Source organism: Sceloporus occidentalis, unplaced genomic scaffold (assembly GCF_023333645.1).
Source record: "Sceloporus occidentalis isolate IW3139 unplaced genomic scaffold, rSceOcc1.0.p SCAF_8, whole genome shotgun sequence".
In the NCBI taxonomy this organism is placed as follows: Eukaryota; Metazoa; Chordata; class Lepidosauria; order Squamata; family Phrynosomatidae; genus Sceloporus; species Sceloporus occidentalis.
This window is the reverse complement of record NW_028316988.1, coordinates 38,555,475-38,580,781: the sequence shown is the minus strand read 5'-3', so window position 1 is coordinate 38,580,781 and position 25,307 is coordinate 38,555,475. Positions and strand designations below refer to the sequence as shown.

Here is a 25,307-nt window from a genome sequence, read left to right as displayed (position 1 = left end):
AAGTTACTGCTGACCCCAGGGTTCCCAATCCGCTTTGCGAGTAGCTGATGTCTCCTCTCCCCTTATGAATTATTTAATGGGTTAAAGTCTGGTCAAGGTTTTCTGTATGCAAGGCATGGTGATGCAGTGGGCAGAGAGGACAGAGGCTTGCATTAAACAAGGTTAAAATAATCTCCGGCAGCACAACTGTCTGCAGCTTTATTGACTTAAATCATACTGCTCTCTGCAGCCAACAAATCATTAAATTCATTCCATTATTTCATGGTTACAAACGGCAAAAAAAAAAAAAAAAGGGGGGGGGGTTGAGGCAAATATTAAACACATTGAGAAAGGGAGAAGCAGACAGAAAAGAGCACAAGAAAGAGCCTCACACAAAGGAGAACGAATCATTGTGAAATTCTGACCTGTCACTAACTAAAGGACAACTGGCATTTTAACTCAGAAGATTGCTGATTCCCTGGAGATGCATCTATTATTTGTAACTAACTTAAAACACTATACACAACCTCCTGGTATTTGTAAGCCATGGCCTGTTTTAGAGCAGGATTCATTGGAGAGATATACCCAGGTGGTCTAAAGAAAATATTTGGCAAATGCAATACTGTCCTGAATTTGACCGTTTAGGTTCTATTCAGTCCTATCTTCCTCTCCTCGCACTCTGCTGAGATTTGGCTGTCCGAGTGTTGGGGGTACAAAAACTCAGGTCTACAGGTGTCCATGCCTAATGCATTGGCCACTACCAGACTGGATTACTATATAGCACTCTGTGTGCAAGATTATATGTTAAAGCGAAACAAAACAAAACAGAAACAAAAGATTCAGAACTTCAGCCAGGGCTGTTATTACAATTGTTGTTGTATCTCCTCTAAGTACTGGTTATCACCTACAAATCCTTAAACATCCTAGAACTAGGACCAACTCCTCTCCAAAAGCACCTGCCAACCAATTTCATTTCTGAACCATTTCCTCATGTCCTGAGATGCACTTGGCTTGAACATGGGACAGGGCTTTTGTTGCTGTAGCATCAAGGGCCGCATCCACACTGCAGCCGGACTGATGCAGTTTGAAATCACTTCAACAGCCACAGCTCAGTGCTATGGAATTCTACAATCTGGAGTTTTGTGAGATATTTAGTATTCTGTGTCAGAGAACTCTGGTGCTGCAACAAACTACAAATCCCATCATTCCACTGGATGGAACCATGACAGCTAAAGCAGTGTCAAACTGCATTAATTCTGCATTGTGGTGGCAGCCTAGATTATACAGCTTCCTCTCCAGGAGACTCATCTTCGCTGGCTTTGATCTGAGAACTTAATTGGTTATGTAACTTGTTTTAATTTAGAGCTGTGTTTTTCCTACTTCTTCCTGGTTGTTATTTTATCATTTCTAAGGTTTAATTGTTATGATACACATCCTTGGCTGAAAGACACAATGGAACTAGCTTAAATAAATAACCCGACAAAAACAAGGCTACAGACAAGATTTGGGCTTGCAACTTCAGCAGCACACAAGCTGCGCTCACTGAAAAAAATGCCCTCGGGGAAGAATGCATCAAATGCAACCAGAACAAAGTACAATAGAAATAGCCATTTCAGTATCCTAGACAACACCAACTCAGCCCTGAAAATCAAGAAGAAGCCGTGTGCGCCCATAGATAATTTGCCTGTGCTGCCACTAAACAAAGCACTTGAAAAGGTCCTGGTGGGAACAGTGGGGTTTGGGGGTTATTTGGTGCAACTTTTTCCTGGTTTGGGCATCTTGGAAGAGTCCAAAACTTGCTCTCTGAAATTGGCTCTGACTGCCGCAGTTCCGCCTATGTGGCTACAAGCTGAGCAATGACCCACGATGCTTGGCCCTGATCATGCTAACCTGGTAAATACAAGGTTTAATGTTAACAGAGACCTCTTTATAATTACTCCTCCTAACATCAGTTTTAGAAGCAAGGGGCAGATACATGCTTGTAAAGTTATGCTCTGTTACTCTAAAGAGGTGGGAGATAGTTGCTCCTCAGAGGTGATACAGGATAAAGCAAGGTAGCATAAATAAAACCAAGCTGTGGCCTCAAAGCAAGTAGGAAAACAGTAGTTAGCAGAAGCCAGAAAGATGGAAAATGTTCCAGTAGGCAGTGATACTTAGGACCAGGATGCTTGGATTCAAATCTACCACCAGACTAGCCATGACTTCACCAATCACCTAAACAGATGCAATTAAAATGTCCATCTTTCAAAAGGCAGGTAACTTGTTTTACATATCTGTATGATACAGAGTTTCTGAAATACAAACAAGGAGTAACTCAGGACTTCCTGTCCCATCATAAGTGCACTAGTTTTAAAAATGTAAGCAAACTGGTTTGGCATAATTTCTTATCACATTTTCCCCCATGATAGCGCCTTGGTAATCCATGGTTGCATGGTCTGTTTTCCTCACTGTCAAACATCGCCTTCGTGGAGGATGGGGGAAACGAGCGAGTGCTGCTGAGCCAACTGCCCCCAAAAGCCGGCTGCTGTGTGAATGTGCACACAGTAGCCAGCTTAGGGAAGCTCTTGGTGGCCATGATTGCTGCAAGCGGGAGGGGGAGAGAAGCAAAATCATGCCCATTCGCACCACATGATGGCCTGAGAAGCAGAACTGTAATGGAAGGGACCTATTGCATGAAGGCAGTAAGAGAACAGCAATGAGATTGAGAGTCTATTGACAGGTTTTGCCCTTCAATGAAAAGGTGCACTACGGTAATGAATTAAATGCAAGGAAGGGGACAGACATGATGTCATATGATAAGTTTCAGTACTGATCAAAGATGCTGTTATCCTGTTGAAATTCTGCTTTTCTGTCCTCCTGTGATGAACTCCTAAGATCCCTTACTCCAGGAAGAACTGTATAGTGATAAAATAGACCATCATTTCATACTGCTGCTATTTAACATACCAGCTACATCAGCACAACATCGGCAATACCCAGCAGGCTCCCTTGAGATACCCTCAAGTGTCCCCTCTTGTCCGCACAGCATCTGTTACTATTAATGCTTCCTTTCTTTCTCTAAACTAGCTAGCTTGCTTGCACTTGCTGCATTCTGGAACTGCAGCAGATTTTGCCTTTCATAGCAGAGCTTTCCCTTCTGGAATGTAACATCTCAGACAGGAGAGAAGGGGATAAAGCCAAGGAGGCAGCTTGGATTGCAGTGCTGCTCTTAAATAGCTAGGCGTTTTGTTTTAATTACAGGGTTTCCTTTTAACCAAAAACACAGCTTTATCTTAAGAGGAAATAAAACCTTTCACACCCCCTAGTTATTACAAAGATATTATAGGATTCAGGAAATATACTGGCTGAAAAAGTATGTAACAGAAAAGTCAATTTGAACAAGTCTGTGAAATAGAACCTGTGCTTGTGGGAAGCTTTTTTGGCTCCATGGTTCAGTTCAAAAGTGTGTTTTTTGCATCTGTATTTGAGAGAGAGAGAGAGAATGAATACATTCAAGGAACATTGGTGTCTGCTGACGTTTTAAGCATATGTCTGCTTCTAAAAACTTGGAAAAACTGGTGGAACTGAAACAAGGATAATAGAGAGTAAAACATTGTTCTAGAATTACAATAAAAATGCTTTGTACATATAAACCTTTGGGAGGTTGTGAGACAGGTTTTAAAATAACCATTCCTCTAGTAGGGTGCATGGTGAAGAGACTAAACTTTTCCAAAACATGGATTCGCCACACAGCTCTTCATTCCTCAGCATTCAGCTTTTCAAATAATTTAGCACCATCTGTCTACTTGCCATCTGGGTTATCAGCTGGACATTATTTAACTGGCTTGATTGGTATATACATGTCCTTCCAAGTAACCTGACAGGATTTTAAAATAAAGAAGAAAAGAAAAAAGATAAAGAGTATTTTTTTCTCAGTTCACATCATTGAGGCTATCAGTGGGTACCAGTTAGAAAGAATGTGTATTTTCTCATATACGAGAGGCATTATGCTTTTGTATATCAATAACTGCTGGGGAACAAGTGCAAGAAGATACTGTTTTATTCATGTGCTGCTGTTGGGTTTCCCATAGAAAACTGGTTTGGTTGTTCATTGTAGGGACAGAATGCTGGATTACGGTAGATAGGTCTGATCCAGCAGGGCTCTAATTTTTCCTCTTGTATATTTACCTCTACAAAAAACTTTTAAATTTTGGGCAATCATCTATAGATGAGAGAAAAGAAATGGGACAGCACACATGCATGTGTATATGTCCTTAATTTGCCTGCTGACTTTTGGCACCACTATGAATTTCATTGCTACAGCTAGTGAAAAAGAGAGACAGCCACAAATTCTCTCACTGGCACATGACACCAGTTGGAAAGGAACAAGGTTAGCCTGACTTTGCTGCCAGAGAACTGGACAGACTGAGAAAGGGAATCTGCCACGCAGATAGGAGGACAGCTAAGATGGACACACAGCCGTACTGGGGTCCTGATGGGCAGCACAGGAGACAGTTTTCCATTAGAAACCACAGGGAGACCTTGGACAAGGCAGAAGCAGCAGCATCTGAGAACAAAAGAATCCCTTACAGACATAACATCTGGCATCCTTGACTGCATGAGGAGATAAAACTGCCTGCCTTTCAAGGCCTTGGATCTATGGAAGATTTCCTTCCTATAAGTCATGTTCCTGAATAGGGATCTACCTAGACTGGGAACTCCCATTGAAGGAGATGGGCAGGTTATGTCAAATCAATATGAGATCCCTCCTCTCCCTTTTAAACTCCTGGTGTAGCGGTTTGAATGTTGGATTACACCTCTGAAGATCAGGGTCCAAATTCCTGCTTGGTCCAGGAAACCCACTGGGTGACCATAGGCAAGTCACATTTGCTTAGCCCCAGAGGAAGGCAAAGGCAGATCGTTCCAAGATAACCCCATATGTTAGGTTCACCTTAGAATCACCATAAGTTGGAAATGACTTGACGGCCCACAACAAGACAGGATCTCTGACTTGCTCTGACTGTTTCTGTGAACAGAGAAACACAAAAATGCTACCTTGTGCTGTGTCAAACTATTGGTCCATTGGTATAATAATAATAATAATAATAATAATAATAATAATAATAATAATTTATTTATAGCCCGCCCAATCACAAGGAATCCAGGCGGGTTACAACAGTAAAAATAAAGATAATAAAATAAAATACAATAAATAAATAAAATACAACAAAATTACAGAGAGCGAAGTGAGTACATTCACAGTTAGGCCTGATGGAAGTTGGGCCTCTCTTTTTCATTCCCTCCCAGGTCTGATGATGATGTCATGGAGGGAGGGCTCTTCTCCTTGAGGCAAGGATTTTATTTTAATTAATTTTAATTTAATTCTTCTCATTAAATTTAAGAGAAGAATTGGTGGACAGAGTGACATAAGTCACAGTAAATGGGGAGTAGAACTAGGTAGGGAAGGCTTGCCGGAAGAGATCCGTTTTAAGAGCCTTCTTAAAGGCTGTAAGAGTAGAAATGTCACGGATCTCCTTCGGCAGGTCATTCCATGTCTTTGGGGCTGCTATGGAAAAGGCCCTCTGGGTGACTGAAGTTAGCCTAGATTTTATTGGCTGAAGTAGATTCTTCCCCGAGGACCTTAGAGCTTTGAAGGTAATCACCAATACCTTGTACCTTGCCCGGAAACTAATTGGCAGCCAGTGAAGGGATTTCAAAACCGGTGTTATGTGGTCGGTACGACGAGTACCTGTAATTAACCTGGCTGCCATATTTTGTACAAGTTGAAGTTTCTGAACTTGGCACAAGGGTAGCCCCATATACAGCGCATTACAGAAGTCCAATCGAGAGGTGACCAGCGCATGTACAACTGTTTCAAGGTCTCCCTGCTCCAGGAAGGGGCGCAGCTGGCGTATCAGCCGAAGCTGATAACAAGTGCTCCTGACTGTCGCATCTACCTGAGCTGTCAGGTGAAGCGACGAGTCAAGGAGCACCCCTAAGCTGCGGACAGAGTCTTTCAGGGGAAGTGTGACCCCATCCAGAACTGGCTGACATAATTCCATACCTGGTATGGCTACATTGACTAACAGTGGCTCTTTAGGGTTTAAAATATGACTCTTTTTCCATCCCAACCTCCCATGGAGATGCTGGGGACTAAACTTGGGACCATTTGCATGCAAACCATTGAATGTGACATTAAGTGCGACCTGGCAAGTTGTTGTTGCTGTTGTTGTGTGCTTGCAAATCATTTCTAATTCAAGAATTACAGTGACCCTATCATGAGGTTTTAATGGAAAGATTTGCTCAGAGGTGGTTTGTCACTACTTTTCCCTGTAAAAGTTTAACAAAAGTTTAACTACCACCAAAACACTACACTATATTATTTATCATCTATACCTGTATAAAAAGAGTGACCATCTTTCTTCCTCTTTTGGCCATATACACAAGGACAGAAAGGCAGCAAGTGTATTTAAAATACTGTTCTAACAAGTGATGGATGTTCTTGCTCAGTATCCTGGCTACGAATAATTAAAAGGCATTTAATGGTCAATTGGGCTTAATTCTGAATGTAGAGGATGCTGCGCTCCTGGGATGTGGTCGCTATGAGGAAAGAAAACTGAGGCCTATTTACACACTTACTGCACTTTGATATCACTTCAACTATCATGGCTTCATACTACAGTGTGTTGGGATTTGTAGTTTAGTGGGGGACTTTGAATTCTCTGCAACAAACCTCTCTGGCACTTCTGACAGTGCCAGAACCATCTGTTAGAGAATTCTATGTCATATGGCTATACTCTTAAGTAACAAGAGAGAGAAAAGATTGCAGCTGACAAACAAAAAGCAGCCTCTGAGAAACTTGAAGGATTTTCTGCTACTTTTGGAGAACTAATACGACTTCATGGTTAGTACAACCCAACTTGGTGTCTTCTTCCTCCACTTGTATATTTAGCAACAAGGACACCAAAGTTTCCAGTACTCTGTCTTCAGAAGGAAACCAAACCTGCCATGACTGTCCTTGGAACTTCCTGTTGTTGTTCAGCAAAATGGGAAGAACAAAATAAAACATTAAGAACTGTGGCCTGGTAAGCTAAGTGCAAGCTTGTTTTCTGCAACTGACTATTACTCCCAAGGAGAATAAAAACAAGATCATACATGCTGCGTGTATATAGTTCAGTATAGATTATATATGAACATGCAATGGGGGGGGGGGGGGAGATTCAAGCAGTGCTTTTCAAAGGTTTTACAGAACTCTATCTTGCTGAGGAACATTTTGGGACATATTCCATACTGGACAGCCAGTTTACATGGAGTATTGGCCGGATCTGACATTTTACATGGAGTGACTGAGCGGACATCTTGGTGTATATCCAACTTTCCTGTTTGAAACTCAGTGAGTTGGCAGGCATTTTACCTTCCCAGCATACCAGTGGTGGGCATGCTTCAGATTTCAGAGGACCACTTTTGGTATTTTACAGCCAGATCGAGGCCCTGGCAACCACATGCCATGACCCAGATCTGGTCTTTGCAGGGCTCAAAAAGGAGCCACAAAAAGTGGCTTCTTTTTACACCCCGCAAAGGGTGTGATAGCCGTGCTGGCATGGCTTTATGGTGCTCCTTTGGCGCTGCATCATATAGATGGAGCGGCAGAGGAATTCCATGATGCCACACACCATGGCATCACACTGCTCTGGGGGCAGAGTTGGAGTGTGTGTCATGTGGACGCTACGCCCTGACTCTGCCCCCAAGCTGGCCTTTGAGGCTGGTCTGCACAGGGCCTTAATTCTCAAACACATAAGCCCTAACAAGAACAAGAAGAACATTAAAACTACTGTCACCTCATCAGCATTAAAACTAAACTTGTCACCCCTATCAACAGGTTTTGCATTTCTAGGGCTATTCATACAGGCTGATTATAAAAGTTCTTCCTGGGCACCAGTTCACACTGTGCATCTGAGGAAGTAGACCAAGTCTACAAAAGCTTACGCTCCAACTCAGTCAGTCTCAAAAGTGCTGCAAGACCCCTTTACATTCTGATCTTGCAGACTAACCCAGCTCTGCACTCAATAATATCATCTTTACATTTGAAATGCTTTGGGTCTTTACAAAAAAGTTTTATTTTTCTGTCCCGAATTGTTATCCCATGATAAAAAAGAAATCAGCCCACACTTGGCCAGTTTCCTTGGGGTAAAATGCATTGGGTGGAGCCGAGGGCAGCAAAGAGACAGTGGTTGAAAAGGAGGGGAAAGCGAAGGCCGGGGGACTGGAAAGCTGAGTGGGAAGGGAAGGGAGGAGGGTCACCAGGAACAGCTGCAAGCCAATTAAGCCCAACTCTGCTTCACTGTCCAAAGCAGTCAGTTTAATTCAGCCTGGTGCCTCTCTTCCTTTAGCCGTCTGGTGCCTGACTGGGATTTCAGGAAAGGGGTTGTCTGACGGCCCACTTTGTTTCACAAGACAGAAGTGCCATTTCCCAGCTATGATTTTCAAGGGGGAAACACACACACGCAGAAGCACAGGCACACAAACTTGGCTGATTGGTACCACTTGTCTTTTCAGCAAAGAAAAGAAAACAATGCAGCTGGATGAAGGGGGAGGATTGGAAAATCGGCCAGCTTTTCATGCCGTTCTACACAGTTAGGAGCAAAAAAGGGATCCATAAGGAAAGCAACCTTGCCTTATAGCTCCTCATAGGCACTGCGTTGAAACAATTAGCATCTGACCTTTATTGCTCCATTATGTTTGCATGGACAAGACTGGAGAAACTAGGTACTTGCTGCTGCTTCTGCTTACTTCTTTCTTATCCAACTTCCATAGCTAAAAAAATAGGATACAGTTTAACCCCACAGTGCGTATGTCACCTTATCTGTACACACACACACTTGTCATGTGTTTAAAAGACTTTACAGGGCAGATCGCCACACTGGTCATGCTTTTCAAAGTTGGGCACCTCTGTTGTTGTTGTGTGCCATCAAGCCGTTTCCAAGTTATGGCAACCCAAAGGTGAACCTATCACATGGTAAATATCACATTGTAAATATCAAAATAAAGCAGAAATTGACACCAGCTGAATTCTTCAACTGAATTATTCAGTCCCAACAAAAGGTTTGCCTCCAAGAGTTTCCAAAGACTTCCCCCTCTTCTTTAAAAGCTGAAACAACTTTTCCTCCTTAATAGTTTCACATTTCTCTCGTGACCCAACTGCAAATATTATAGACTGTCAAGTGGATATCAGAGTGATGAACAAGAAGCACAGCCCAGAATAGCCATCTGCCCACAAAACACCACATGTGATGTTTAAAGTGCAATGTGAGCAATACACAAAAACAAAATTATTGCTGCTTTTTAAAATTGTGCTATGGAATTGCTATTTACCCTTCCTCGCATATATCAAACAATGGGATTTCAGAGAAAACGCCCAACTCTGGTGCCTTACAATCAATTGTCGAGGTATAATAATGGAGCTGCAGGTTAAAGAAAAGGGGGAAAAAGAAGTAGGAGAATGCAGAGTCAGCCCAACCATATACAGCTCTTCCTCCAAGCTAAGGTTGGCGCTGGCAGCAACAGGGCTGCTGGTAAGCCAAAGAGGAAAAATACAGCAGGCACAGCTTACTTCCAGATCTAAATGAGCTCAGCGGGGAATCTAAGCAGGCAAGTCAATTGCCAGACTATGTACCTCTTCAGTCTCATTCTGCCCCTTTGATCAGAAACATTTCTGAGTTGCAGTGATTAGTGGAGTAATAGAGGAAGTCACAGGCCATCTCTTGGGGAAAAGCGAGGAGGAGAGGAGGAGAAAGAGACGGAAAAAATAATAGTTCAGCCGTGTTATGCAATTATTCTATTAACACATTTTCATATTGAAAACCACACGCAAATATCTGTGGACTGAAATATAGAAGCAAAACAGAATTTCTTTTTTTTAAAAATCACCCAGCAGCTAAATGATTTCAAGCAACGGCAGAAGAAAAGAGACCCTCGCTTTGCGACTTTTGTTAAGTCATTTGGAAACAATCATGTTCTTAAACAGGGCCACCTAGTTTGGCGAGGAGACAGGAGTTTTTTGTTCCAGAAACAAGAGGTAAAAGCTGGGTCCAAAAAGGATAATTTGGCAGGAGTCTTCCTGGGCTGAAGTGGAGGGGAAAACTACTTTGCAAGTACACTTTCCTTTCCATGCTGTATGTAGCACCCCTTTGAAGGAGCTATTTCTAATGTGTATTTTAGACCCTGCACTTTTTGAACACTTCTTACTATTTGCAATCACGAAAGGGGGATATTCCTAGGTTCCTAAGAGCATGTTTTCAATATACATTCAGAATGGCTTTTCATTCACAGTGTTTTTGCCTGCCCTTGTCTTAGCAGGCAAACTGTGAATCATTGCTCTGTTTCCAGAGCTGCAGATGTGCAAAAGAACCAAATGAAGTTAGTTCAGTCTTTCCCTCCCTATTCAGAGAGGGAAACAATGCCAGTTCCTGTTCACAGACACTTCTTTGTTTTCCCCCACCCACACGCTGAAATTTCTCCAAAATGCCCAGAGAGAGAAAGAAACTTTACTAAGAAAGTTATTTCGAAGTATTGCTACTGGGAAAGAGAACATTCTAGCATTTTAAAAAACGGAGAGCAATATAAGGAAAAAAGAAAACTTTTATCTTCTCACTTTCCCCAAGCCTACTGAGGTCACAAAGGATAGAATCACTTAATAGTTTCTTTTCTTGTGGGTTTTCTGGATCTGGTTTTTCAACTAAATATTTATACTACTAGAAAATAATGGGTTGAGAGGGATACACATATTAGAGTTTTGGAATTATGCTGACTTAACTTTTAACTACATGTACATTTTTACCCATGATTAGGTATCCATTCTGAACACCTAAACTACAGTGAAGGAATAATAATAATAATAATAATAATGATGATGATGATATATTTATATTTCCCCGCCTCTCACAGATGGATTGAGGCGGGATTACAACCCAATAAAATATACAAAACACAAGAATAAAACACAATGACAATTTACAAATAGTTCCTTTGGAAAAAAAACAGATGCATAACAAAGTGCAAGATCATAATTTGGTACTCTCTTTAGCAAACCAGGATTTACAATAACCATTGGTTGTGTGTAGAATACCTTGCCCAAGGCAGTCCAACTAGGCTGGCACCTCTTTTACGATTTGCTTAGGCCAGTGATAGCGAACCTATGGCACGCGTGCCAGAGGCGGCACTCTGAGTCCTCTCTGTGGGCACACGCTCAAGTCATTCCAGCACAGAGTTCACAAGTTTGTTACTAGAAAGACAGAGGAATGTGACACTTTGTGATAAATAAGTGGGGTTTGGGTTGCAATTTGGGCACTCAGTCTGAAAAAGGTTCGCCATCACTGGCTTAGGCATTCCTCTGAGACACATTTGAAAACTGTCTCCGGATTTTAAAAGAGTTGTTTTTAAATACTGGTAAAGATAACTTCCCACTCTTTTCTTTTATTTGGACTGAACGTTTAGTGTCAACTTTTGCTTGTTTTAATATATATTTTTATTGCTGCTGTTGTATAATACAATGGAAGTTGTATTACAAAAACTGCCCTAGAATAAATGATGAAGAAAGACAGCTTATCAATGCATTAAATAATGCCACACACACATTTGTGTTTCTGATGGAAATCAAGAGGTTGGCAAGGAAGGGAAGTAGGAGAATTTACTAGCCATTCACATAGGATTTCTCTAAATTGGCCTTCTTGTTTTCAAACAAATAATTTTAAAAGAAAAATTCTGGTTGTAAAAATACGAAGTCAAAAAAGGGCCTCCAGATTGAATTCTGCTTTGAATTATCCAAAAGTCCTTTATCTTTTGCACCAGTTTCATGGGCAGCAGTGAGTAGTGAGAGAAGTTACAAGGCTACAATGCTTAAAAAGAAAAGCTGGTTACATGTTTGTCTCAGTTCCGCCACCTTTATGTCAACTGATGCTACTGTGCTAATTGAAAGTGAACCCTTTTGTACCTTGAACAACTTGTGAAGACAGAGTGGTTGGAAAGAGAATCTATAACTATTTAATGAAAAGTCCCCCTTTGAATTTATAACAGGGATGAGTAGGGAAAACCCGAGCCCTGTTAAATAGTTTTGCTTGCAGAAACACACACAAGAGCAGAAATGATCATTCAAGAGTTTCTTTTCACATCTGTGGACAGGTCAGACTCTTGGACCAGACTTATGGCTTCCTATCATTTCAATTCATCGCCAGCATCTTTTTATTTGTCTGTCTCAAAAGGCACTTAATTAGCTGAAGGGCTTTCTGCTTTCACTTCAAAAGCTTCCCACTCACTCCCCTCCAAGGCTAATCTTCAGCAATTGTGCCAACCCTACCAGGAGGCTTTGAAATTATATATAGGTTTCCCCCCCTCCACTGTGATGTAAAGGGAAAAAAAAAGAAAATGTTTCTACAAAACAACAACAACCCTCAGACCAACAGAATGTGAAAGAAAAAGCCCCCGCACACTCACAAGATCAAGAATGCATCTCTGGATTGTGCATTTCCTCCAGTCATGCAGAAACTCTAAGACCGTGGGTTAACTGCAACGCCTGACTTGCTAACCCTTTGTAGAACATACTCAGGTACATGCCAGCCAGGGCACTGGCTATGCTTTTTGGAGCATTGCTGGACTTCCCTCGCTTCCCGAACATGTCCTTTTCCAGGCAGAACAGAAAACAAATTTGTATTTGAAATACTCTGGAAATAGAACTAAACATCCCATCACTGAACAAAATAACCAAATGCTTTCCTACGTGCATCACAGAGCTTGTAGGAATTACTTTTCTGAACAACAATCCTCAATATTTCCCAGCCAGATTGGCCAAGTCCAAAAAACTATGGATGCCGGCCATGAAAGCCTTCAACTTCCCATTGGTTTTGTTTTATGGGTTTTACCTACCCTCACCCCCACTACTACGCCATAGTGCCTCTTAATACGTTTCACTCAAAGGCTTGCATTATACAGTATATATCCTCTAGGGCTCAGCTTTGCACGGTGGTGAAATGCAAACCCAGAGTAGCCAGATCAATATCTGTCAATGTGTAACAATAAAGGCATTGAGCATCAGATGAAAAAAGATTAGGCACTATCAGGTCTACCAATTGTCCAGGCAGTATGGGATTTTACGACCTGTCTGGAGGGCTTCAGAGATCTAAGATGAACGTGTTAGGTACAAAAGCACACAGAGCCACAAGAAGCTTACTCACTGGAATGCAAACTCATCTTTTTAAAATGTGCTTTAAAAGCCACAAGAAGCAGGCACCCTCCCCCTGTCCACCTTCAGGAGCTGCTCCTTTCTCCATGTTCCTGGGCCAGGTACAAACAACCCAATTTACACCAATTGTTCTTTCCTCCTATGGCTTATCTGCAGATTGCTTATCTATCAGCTCTCTTATGCATCCTCTCCCCCATCCCAATGGTTTAGGTGTGGCTTGAGCAAGAGAGAAAAAAGAGGTAGTCTGAGCTACTTTTGCAAAACAACACTGCAAAAGATGAAAGTGAAAACTTTAAACCCAAGAGCTCTTTGAAACATCCTTTCTGAAAAGGAAAGTAGGGAATACTCTTTAATCCATGAACATGCACAAATGGCCTCCTTTCTCAGAATCTGTGTTACAAATGATCTCTCTTGACCAGATGCCAATTCCATCTCTATATTTTATTATCTAAAAATTGTTACTATGGATCAGGCATGTACTCCAGTCAATCTGGTCTAATAATGGCCACACTGATGGACCAGGCCCAACAAAACTCAGGTTCAAATATTTCCATCTCAGCCCTGAAGCTCACTGCAATCCAGGATTAGAAAAAAGGAAAACCTCCTCCCCCTCAAAAAAACTGTTTTTTTTAAAAATCAGGGATAGATAGATATTTTAAATTAATGCGTAAGACTACATCAATATAGGCCTAAATCAGAAAATTAAGCATCAAAATGCAGCTCAGATATTATGGCCACTAGTTTAAATAATAATTGTTCTTAAAAATTGCTCCGGTTGAACTTATGTTAATTGAAGGATTTGTTTCTGAATGGCGTTTCTTGCATTTTAAAAGAAGGGGATTCAAAAGAAGCAAATGACACAGGACACTGGTCTGAAAATGAACAACTGCCAACAAACTGTTAAAGTCAAAACGTTTAACTTCAAACTTTCACTTCTGTTTCAGCATGTTGGGAAATCGTAATAATAGCCAGACATTAAAAGATATATAAATATGAATAATAAATTTTAAAAACTAGGAGTTTTTTTAAGTAACTCGGTTCAAACCAACGTGGTTTACTTTACATGCAAATACACAAACAGAACACTCAGAAAGCCAACCACATTACTGCAACTCCAACCTGCTTTAAACCTCATTCTATTATGTCCCTTTAAGTCAACTCTGACTTATGGCATCTCTGTTCTAGGGATTTATTCCATAATAGTTTGGGTCTGGATCTGTTGGATTTGTTCCGTGTTTTGCCATTGCCTTCTTTCTAAGGCTGAGAGATTGTGACTTGCCGAAGGTCACCTAGTAAGTTTCCGTAGACAGATTCAAACCCTGATCCATCTCTCAAACCACTACACCCTGATGGCTCTCTTAGCCAAACTATTTCACAGGACTGCTGTGAAAATAAAATCGGGAGAACCTTGAATTCCTATCCTTGGGTTCCTGGAGGAAGGATGTGAAATGAATGCAAAACATTCATCGCATGCCAAGAAGTCATGAGGTAGTGATACAATATTATGTTACCTTTTGGATTACAGAAAGAATGTGCAAGAGAATTATAGCATCTTTGGAATATCTGTTTTACATGCAAGTACAGAAGCAGAACACTCAAGAGAGCCAACCACATTATTGCAATTCTCATAGCTCTCACTCTCTCCAAAATTATATTTGTTCCAAAACACTTTCTTCCCATTAGCTGTAGGGCATTGCCTTCTGAGTCCAGAGAGAGACTGCAGGCTATTAGTGGTCAATATCTCAACAAATAAAGGAGTGATGATTGCTTCAGTCATGTTCCTAATTTCTAATCAGTTGCTCAGTGATAGGTCCGCTGGCAGTAATAAAGAGAGAACACTTCTCTAGGCATTTGTAGGTCCTCCAGTGCAATTCTATGGCCAACTTCTGCTAGAGTAATCATGCTAGAGGACCTACAAATGCCCATTTGCAGATAGGGCCGCAGCAAATCTGTGAACCATCAAATCCGTGAATGTTTAAGCTGCAAATGTGGAGGGACCACTGTATGTCCTTTTTGAATTAGGAGCACCATAACTCTTGCTTTTCTAATGAGTTCTGAAGGCTTAGAAGGTGACAGTAATGATAACCTCAGCTATGGAGTCATTTAATCTACAAATGTCAGCTCCACCCTACTTTTAAATAGCAAATTATATGGAAGATTTGTGTGTGCATGTATATTTAATTAAGATACCACTTTTGGGGTATCATTCCTTGTTTCAGAAACAATCCCCTCAACTTCTTTTCCAGAAGCAAGACTTGTTTGTAGATTCTTTTTGGGAAACACACACATCATCAATCATTTCATCTGTCTGGAATACAGCTTCACTAGGGACCATTCTTCTTAAAACCCTAATAAAAAAATCCACACCAGTTTAAGATTAATTAGCTGATTATTCCATGCAATTAATCAATTGACGCTCCAATCCTTCACTCATAAAGAAGAGAGCTACTACAATATGAAAGAAAACTTGATGAGCAATACTGGAATTGTGATAATCCATTTATGTCTCTACGGGTTGTTCCTAGGTTTGCACTCAGAATCCACGTTTTGTGATAAAAGCCATTAAGCCCTTAAAAAGAAATGCCCTGATCCTCTACTCACTTGTTATTCAGAGACGGCTTAACAAGCTATATAAAATCCAGAGCAGAGCTGTCATTTAGTACATAATTAATGTTCTAAGTCCTCCCTAGTAAAACCAGCCAGGCATCATGAGCTTACCTAACTGATTTGGAAATGTGAAATTCTTCTTCGTGGCCGCTGTATCTTTGCTCATATTTATTGACACAATAGACTTGGATTCTTATGACTTGTAAGTACAAAAGGTTCTTGTGCTCCCAGCTGGGTAGTTGCAGGTACACACTTAAAAACAGGCAAACAGTCCAAAGAGAAAATAAGGCCTACGTAGAAGAATTTCTTTGTTTTTTAAATCACAATTGCAGGCATGACTATACCTGTAATTCAGACATCAGGCTTCTTTCTAATGTGAGAATGTCCCCTTTTTTTGCTCTAAAGGCATGACACCATTATTACCAGGCTCAGCCTAAACAAACATAACACTGCGCCTTTGTACATACTCAGAAAACACTGTTTTTGAAGTACACTTTGTGTGTCTGAGACAGACAGAAAAGAATACACTCTTGAGTACTTTGTGTACCTTCTTCAGTTGAATGTCTACCTGGTATATACCCAGTACTAGGGCTTGTTTGGCAATTAAACTATCTGGCTAGTTCATGTTGGTTGGGAAGCATATTCCAGTTTTGTTAGCATTAAATGAATACAGAAACAAACGAGACATTATGTTTAATGGAAATGCAAGCATTTTCTCTCACACAAGATTTCCATTTCTTTGTTCCCAAATCTTCACCATAGATGTCGATTTTGCTCAACAGCTGTTATGTAGCGCTCCTCTCTAATCAACTGGTCACAGGAGAGCTCCTTGTAAGATACTTCCAGAAGCTAGTTTGCCAGTGGCAATCCTTTGTTTTATTACTCGAAATGTAATCAGATCCCCACACAATAGAGGATGAAGGTATCTGTCAAAAGCGGGCCATTCTGGAAGAATGGTTGCAATAACTATTTCAAGTATTCCTTGTCTCTATTCAAAATGTTTTCATCAGAAGGACTGACTTAGATCCACACTTTCAGCCAATGTTAAGGTTCAAGTAGGAACAGAAAATGATTTTGGGACAATATATTTGAAAGATTCCCCTCCCATATGAACATGTCTTTAGTTTACGGTCCTCTAAAGAACAAAAAGCTACCTATGCGGTAGCAGCAAAACATACACCTACCTGCCGAGCGGGTGATGGCAATGGAGAAGGCTGCACATGCCGTTGCATTCGAGATGGTTGCATCAGCTGTCGCAGCTGCTGCTGAATGAACTGACTGTTGTTAACTTGCTGGGACTGCTGTGAAGTTGCAGCTTGCTGTTGCTGGAGATAGTGAATGAGTGATTGCTGCCCAGAGCTTGTAGCCATAGGTGACATCTTCTGAGGAGCTGTAGGGTCAGAGCTGAAATGGGACAGTGGCTTGGTGTTATTGAAAGAAAACTGGTCTTGAGCAACAGGGCCTTCGTTCACCAAGCTTGGCTGCATGCTGTTGGACGACTGCTGCATGATCATGTTCATGTTTTTGGATTGGGTTGCCGACACAGATTTGAAAAGAGAGTTCTGCATGCTTGTTGGGTTACTGGTGGGAGTGATGTTTGGAATTAAAGTATTCTGAGGGCTAAAGGGCTGCTGATGCAGAGCAGGGCTTGAAAGTTTCTCTGGGCGGTAGGGTGGAGAAGGCCCAGTATTTGTAGACACCAGGTTGTTTTGTGGACTTTTGTTTGGAATGTTGGCAGCAGAGATGTTGGGAAGGATGGGATTTGGAGGGCTGAATGGCTGCTGGTTGAGAACTGGACTGGAAAGTTTTTCAGACCCAAAAGGAGGAGATGGGCCACTGGACGGATTGCTGTTGGACGTTATGCTTGAGAGCAAGGAGTTCTGAGGACTTTGAATGCTGCTTCCCGATAAGCTGTTGTTGCTCATACTGGACACCAGGATGTTTTGGGGGCTGAAGGGCTGGTGGTGAGGGGAAGATCCTTGCCGGTATGGAGGAGAGAGGCCTTGTGAAGATATGGTCGGCCAACTAGGACCTTGGTGTTTGGTCGTTGGGACTTGTTTGCTTGCTGCCAAGTGTTTTAGCTGCTGTGCATGCCAATTAGGGCCAGTCATGTTGGGCAAAGGTACAGGGAGCATAGACTGAGCTTGGCTCTTGTTTGGGGCGTTTGAAGAAATGGGCGAAGCAACAGTTTTATTTTGAGATGGAACTGGATAGTTTGCTCCAGCTGAAGAAGGTCTCATTTGGGGTGAGCCACCACTGGTAGGATTGCACCCTGGAGAAAAGTCTTTGTTAGGCATGTGGTTATCCATGTGTGGGGTCTGGGGAGAAGACTTTGAAGTGCTGTTTATTGTTGGTTGTGGGTGGCCAAGACTGCCAAGGGGTTCCTCAGTTTTGCTTCCCAAGATTTTCTCAAGGTCCAACTCATTGGGCGATGGATCAGGCATTTTTGTCAGCTCTTCCAACAGATCTTGCAGCTCCTGGTCCACAGAATGTATGTTGCTTCCTTTCTCATCATAATGGCCACCTACAGGTCCCTTCTGTGCTACTTCAGTGTTAGGTGGTACTGAAAATGGAGATCCCATGGCACTGCCATTCATGTGATTATTTTCAAGGAGCATTCCATGTCCTGCCACTCCCATGGAAGATGCACCATGATTGGTAGAAAATGGAGAGTGCTGCATATCTGCGCATGAAACAGGATTGGTCCCTTGTCCCATAGAAAGAGTGACATCATCAAGACAAAGTCTCTTATTGTCGCTTGGGAAGATGGCATCATGCATGGCATTGGCGGCTAGGGAACTGTCATCTTCCAGCTTTCGCTTAATGGATCCCTGTAACTGCAAGAAAAAAGGAGGGTTATTGAGTAGGCAGGGAGCTTTACACCTGCAAAGCAAACTTAGGAAATTTTACAAGCACAAAAGAGGCACAGCTCCATCACGCCTAGGTGCAAAAAGCAGATGACAGGCCCTCCATCCATCCCAACTGCCAGTAGTACTAGCATTATCTGGAGCTAATCCCCTCCTCCATTGCCATTCCCTTTTCCTTATGTGTCCTATCTTATTTAGATTGTAAAACTGAAGGCAGGGAACTGTCAAATTGGCCATTTGTAAGCCGCTCTGAGAGCCTCTGTAGCTGAAGAGCAGGATAGAAATACTCTCAATAAATAAATACATAAGAATTGGAGATGGAAGATTCAGTCTTACTACAAGCTACAAAAGGTTGCTTTTTTGGACTGTAGCTCCCAGAATTCCCCCATCCAGTGTGGGCTCTGGGAACTGTTGTCTAAAAAAGTAGGGAACTTCTGAAGTTTCAGACTTACTTTCAAACAAACCCCACATTGCCTGTTAACAAACCCCTTGCTTTATTAACCTCCCCACACCATCCTTGACTCTGCAGTGAGGCTGAAGACAAAAGATGTGCAGCTGCATTTGCTCACATTTATTTTATGGTTACCCAATGTTCCTGCATCTACTGCGTATCTATCAAAATGTTAGAAACTACTCAAAATCCCATAGCTATCTAAAATAGCTATCAAATTGTTATAGACTATAAGGTGCTTGAATCAGGGACTTTCTTTTGTTGTTTATGCTAGAAAGCCTCTGATACTTGTAAGAAGAATTAACTGTCCGTTTTCAGTCTCATCAACAGAATATTTCAGAGCTTGGTACTGTTTCAATTATGGCAGCATGCTCTCTGCTCCTAGTGAACAAGCCAGTATCTATTCTATAGAAATGAATTTTTCATCCAAACAATAGAAGGTTTGAATGGAATCACAGACTAAAACTCATAGAGCATAGCCAACAAGGGGTATTAAGTTCATAACTGAGACAGCTCAGCCATTTTACATTCCTTGCAGGCAGTGCATTTGAAATCATCTGCATACTTTCTAAACCAAGCACAACAAAATAGTTTCAGCTATCTAAACATACTATAATCTTTCAAGCTACCTAACCACAGATGTTTCAGACTGTACATCTGACAGCTAAAATCTTAATTTGTGCTAGTAATCCATGCCACTCAATCTGTTGTTCTTTTTTCCAGGGTTGTAAACACTTTTGTAATTTTTAAAAAAGTCTTTAAAAAGTATTAGCATTCAATAAAATAGAATGATTCTTAAAAACAGGGTATTGTAGGAATGCAGAAATCATAGCAAGAGGAAATGTTACATTTTCTGCAGTCTCTAAAGGAAACCGAGGACAATCGCTCTCTCATGGCACTTGAGATGGCTTGCCACTCTCTTCAAAATGCAATTAGCTGTGGCCCTCCATGTTAATAACCATGACCTGGGTGCCAACAGGATTAAATCAGTCATTAAAGCTGCTGCTTTGAGTTAAGGGCATTAACAAATTATGTTCTTATTTATCAAGAGGGAAATAGTGCCTTTGGAAATTGTCTAAACACTGACCATCAGTTTATTGAGAAGGAAGTATAGTCAACATGCTTCAGATTACTTGGGACGGTATTATGGAGACATATAAAACTCTTTCCTTACTATAATTTCCAAAGTACTTCAAATGCTTTTTCTATCTTTAGCACATGTACATTCTAATAAACCTGTCTGTTAGAAAAAAAGTTTAGCATATTAATTATACCGAATAAAAGAAATCACGGCATGAAGCACTACATCAACCTTACTCCCCAACTTTCAGTTCTCCCAGCTCTACTGCATAACTAAAAGTCTGAACCTGAAACTAAAAGTCTGAACCTGAAATATATCATTTGCAATATCACAGATATCAAGAGTTGCATATTTCACATTCCACTGTTTCAATTACATAAATTCAGGAACACAATTTAACTTGCCATACTGTGCATCTAACATCTTAGTGCGCCAGTTTATACCCAGAGGCATGACCTTTTCATTTCTTTATTTGCTTGCTTAAATTGTACCCTACTTTTCTCCAATATGAGATCTAAGGCAGTTGATAGGAGAGATTAAAATAAAGTAAACAAATAAAACAAAAAATCTGTTCGCCCTCCGCTAGCTTGTTTCTTTGCAGTATTCCACCAAATGGCAAGGAAGACTCAGATAGAGAAGTGTAGTGGGTTGTGTAGACCTACAGCCAGAGTCTCTTTTCTTTTGCAAAGTGAGGAAGAAACTATTGCTGCACTTGTGCCTCACCTCACAGGTTTTTTGATTCTGCTGCTAGGCAAGCCTGATGCCACAAAACTGCTCTTTCCTAGATGAGGGAAAACAGGCACATGTGTCCTCTTCTACAGATTCAAGGAGGACAGGTTCTGCTTGCCTAAGGCGATGGTGGACACCAAGTCCAGATTGCTCACTTCTGAGACCATCGCTCTATCCAGTGACAGAGCTTTCAGAATATCACAGCACAGCTATTTTGAAAGCCCACATTTGACGTTAGGCCAGGGATGGGGAACATGGGGCTTTCCAGATGTTGTTGGACGACAGCTCTGAATGCCTCTTAGGGTTCATAGGAGCTATACTCCAACTGCATCTGCAGAGCCACATGCTCCTCAACAGTGAACCGAAGAGAAAGTTTTTGGACAAAACCAACAGCACTCTATTCCAGCAGTGTATGCACTTACATTTGATAAGACATCCCAGAGTGTGGGGGGCACATAGTAGTGTGGACAGATAAAAAGCAATACTTTAATGCTTCAAAGTATAGGTGGAGAGCATCTCCTGATTTCTACAATTTTTATGTCTCTGTGGAAAGCTAACCATAATGCTGCTGCACTTCAATTCTCAGTATTCCTCTTTTCCGAAAGAGTTACCCTCCTCCCCAGAAAAAAATAAGAAAAAGAGGAGCAGGGGAGGGGAGGATGGAAGACAGACAGGGAGACAGAGAATGAAATAGAAAGAAGCAAAGCTGGCTGGCAATTTTTTTGTCACATAAGAGGCAGAAAATCATCCTTCAAATCTATCCAACGAGAAGATGTAGTAGCACATGCTACTGTTAGGCAAGGAACTATTGCACTTCAGGGGTAGGCAAACTTCAAATACCAATGCATAACTACTGTCAACTACTCACTTCCAAAGACACTCTAGGAACAGCGCAGATAAAGAAATTCCTCTTGTGTATTGTTGTATTTATGCCTCTGTATGGGCATATAATTCCAAAGTGGACCCATGTAAGAAACAGCATTTTCAAAGTTGTCTTTTGAAAATAGCCTTGATTATTTGGGGCTCTGAGATTAGTTTAGTTTCTTTTGCAAAGGGACTTTCTGGTGGGTGGGTTTTTTAAAAATAAAATTGGGATAAGAGTTACCTTCCCCTATCCTTACACTTTCTCACCAATTTCTTGTGGATCTCAGCCTGCAGTATTGTTCCATCTTTGTCTAACCATGTATCAATCCAAAAAACATATTTTGTTTGAAAACTCAACCATACCCTTTTCCCCAAACCTCATCATCCACTCCTGTGTTGTCTGAAAAGGAGGAAGGGAGGAATCAACATGGTGCTGTGAACATTTTTATTGCTTTATGTATTAGTACTGAAAGCCAGTGTGGTGTAATAGTTTGAACATTGCACTCTGGAGACCAGGTGTAGAGAGTTCTTGTAGCATCTTTGAGACTAACTGAAAGAAAGAAGATGGCAGCATGAGCTTTCATGGAGACTAAGGTTCAAATCCCTATTTGACCATGGAAATCCACCAGATGACCTTGGGCAAGTCACATTCTCTCAGCCTCAGAGGAAGGCAATGGCAAGAACCTTGTGCCAACAACAAATGTGTTTGTATGACACTGTCAACAAAAGGAATATTCACAGAGGTTCTTCCCCTCTCCCTCTTAACAAGCAATGCCTAATCAGATCTGCCTTTCAAGATCACAACCTGCCTGTCAGCATCACTTCAATCTGGGCTGACATGACAGCAAGATGAGGCCTACCGTTGGAAAGCCCACAGCAGACTGGTTGACGGTGCTAAAAACATTCCCTCCTCAGTATCTGACAGGATGATCACCACCTCTCTTCCTGCATGAGCTTGTAACTATGCAGAACACTGCATCTTTCAAAACTTCTAATGATGGATGCCTTCTTAAATTATGACCGTAGGCTGTGTCACTTCCTCCAGTCTAATTCACATCCTGCCTTGCATAACCTCTACAAAAAGGCAGCAGCTCGGCATGCAATCCCAGATGGAAAGGCCTCCAAGCTACATGACACATGAGCAGAAAAGAAGTGAGTTGTTGCAGAATATATCAGCAACCCCAGCAGCGGTAAGCCAGCAAGAGAACCTTCGAATTTCAAATGTGTTTTCTAGTATTTGGGCGCCTCATGCCTCTGGGTGAGAGCTTATCTCTCCCCCCCCCCCCCCACCCCACCCAGTAGATACTGCAAAGATTCTGATAGAGATGAATGTATTCAGCACGTTTGTGTACTTGAAAGAAATACAAGAACCAGTAAGCAGAGTGGCATATTTTCACTGATTTACTGTTAAAGGTTGCTTCTGGAAGTGGGACCAAAAATCCACCTGTGTTCATCCTTAAAGTACAGCATAGGGCACTTTTAATTTTCACCTATATTATTATTATTATTATTATTATTATTATTATTATTTGCCTATAATGCATCTGAGCTGAGCATTGCCCTTCCTTCCCTCCTCTTTTTCAGTTCCCCCTTCTCCAAGAAGAAAGCTAGCATAGCATAGTGGTTTGAATGTTGAACTAGGACACTGGGAGACCAGGGTTCGAATTCCTACTAAACCATCGAAACCCACTAGGTGATCCTGGGAAAGTCACACTCTTAGCTCAGAGGAGAAAGCAAGAGCAATCCTTACATGAACAACTTTTGCCAAGAAAACCCCATGATAGTTTCACCTTTGGTGGCCAGCTTAAGTCAGAAACAGCTTGAAGGCACATAACAACAATACCTCCAATAAAAGTACACAGCAGGGGTGGAATCCTGCAACTCTCCAGATGGCGTTGGGACTACAACTCCTAGTATTCCTTCCCACCTGGTGTACAGGCTAGGGAAGCTAGAAGCTGCAGTCCAACATCACATGGAAGGCCACATTATTTCCATCTCTTTTTGTTGTTTCTATGTGTCTCCACGTTGACTTCAGCTCAGGGTTAGCCTCTCATAGGGTGTTTTTTTTTTTTGCAACAGTTATTCAGAGGAGATTTGACATTGCCTTTCGGTAATGATAAGAATATCATTTGCCCAAAGTCACGCGGCGGCCTTCCATGGCTGAGTGGGAATTCAGTCCTTGTCTCCTGGAGTCCCAATCCAACACTCAAAACACTACACCACTCTAGCATTTTCACCTCTGCTGTAGATCAACTCATCTTCCCAAACCGCACAACAATTTTGGTTCCAATCCACATAGCAAAAAATGAACAGCCTAGTTCTTCAGCAAGGCAGAAAAAACCACACAATCCACTCAGCAGATATATCCCACAATGGAGGCAACAAGCCATGCATTTATAAAAAAAGAATATTGTGAATTTTAAGATGTCTATGAACCCCAAAAGTTATCCTTTCATTTACCAACTCAATAGGAAAAGTAATATTATAAAGAAACGCGTATGTCATCTAAACCAGTGGTTCTTATGCTATCCGATGGGGGAGACTGGCAAGGTTTTTCTCCCAAATTGACTACAACTGTCTCTTTCTTTCCTGGAAACTCAATGCAGACTGGCAGCTGATGCATCATTGATGGGTATCAGTCCACTCAGTACTTGGAAGGCTGAACATCCAAGATCATCTGCTCTACCTCAAACCAGATGCATAGGTTCATTGGTGACGGCCATCTATCATGCCACACCTCAGCAGATCTGCCAGCAGGGCTTCGACTCTGGTTATTAAACAGAATCTTGTGCAGCAAAATCTGCCTTTGACAAATATGTTTCTAAAGAACCAGACAATACTGTTTCCTCTCTATGCCATTCTGGTAGCAAAAGATGCCTCTTAATTAGTCATCCAATGTCTTAACAGCAGCCACACTGGGCATATTGTTTGCTTGTAACTTTCACATTTCATTTACTGACAAGTGTTATTAGCTTGACAGCTGAAGAAAGAAGAAGTGCTTCCCCCCCAATTTTTTTTCTCCCATTTTCTCTTAGCTGCAAAGCACAATTCTTTCGTTTCTGGCTATAAATCAAGATCAATCTCCAACTCAATGCTTTTCCATCACCACTGCCTCACTTTACCTCTTCTCTAATGCTTGTAGCATCATTTTATGTCACTTTCTTTTATAGACCATTAATTTCAAAGTCCTCTGGCACCCTTTACAGTAATTTCTTAGACTACATTAATTTCTTGTGATGGCACAAGAATGGTGAATAGTAGGTATCCTCCACTGAGAAATACAGGGTAGGTTTTGATTTTACACAGACATAACACATTAAATGGGATTTGTAAAATCTAAATTATCTCCTTTTGGGTAATCTTTCTTAATTCGTTTGTAAGCACTATGGGTGTTTCAAGTCTTCACAAAAAGCATGAGGTTGAAATTTGATGCAATCATTCGCTCCAAGTCCACAATTCATATTCTGCCTCCATATAATGTGCCACACTGGTTCATATGGGAAAAGGGAGGGAAAT

At 41.4% G+C, this 25,307-nt stretch overlaps 1 protein-coding gene across 1 annotated transcript in view; it reads right to left on the bottom strand.

The window, feature by feature from the left end:
- Positions 1–25,307, bottom strand: part of MAMLD1 (mastermind like domain containing 1) — a 107,168-nt gene that overhangs the window by 20,128 nt on the left and 61,733 nt on the right. The window contains exon 2 of the mRNA XM_089536327.1: positions 16,984–18,636. Within this exon, the coding sequence (XP_089392453.1) occupies positions 16,984–18,636 (1,653 nt within the window). The remainder of the gene's footprint in view (positions 1–16,983; positions 18,637–25,307) is intronic.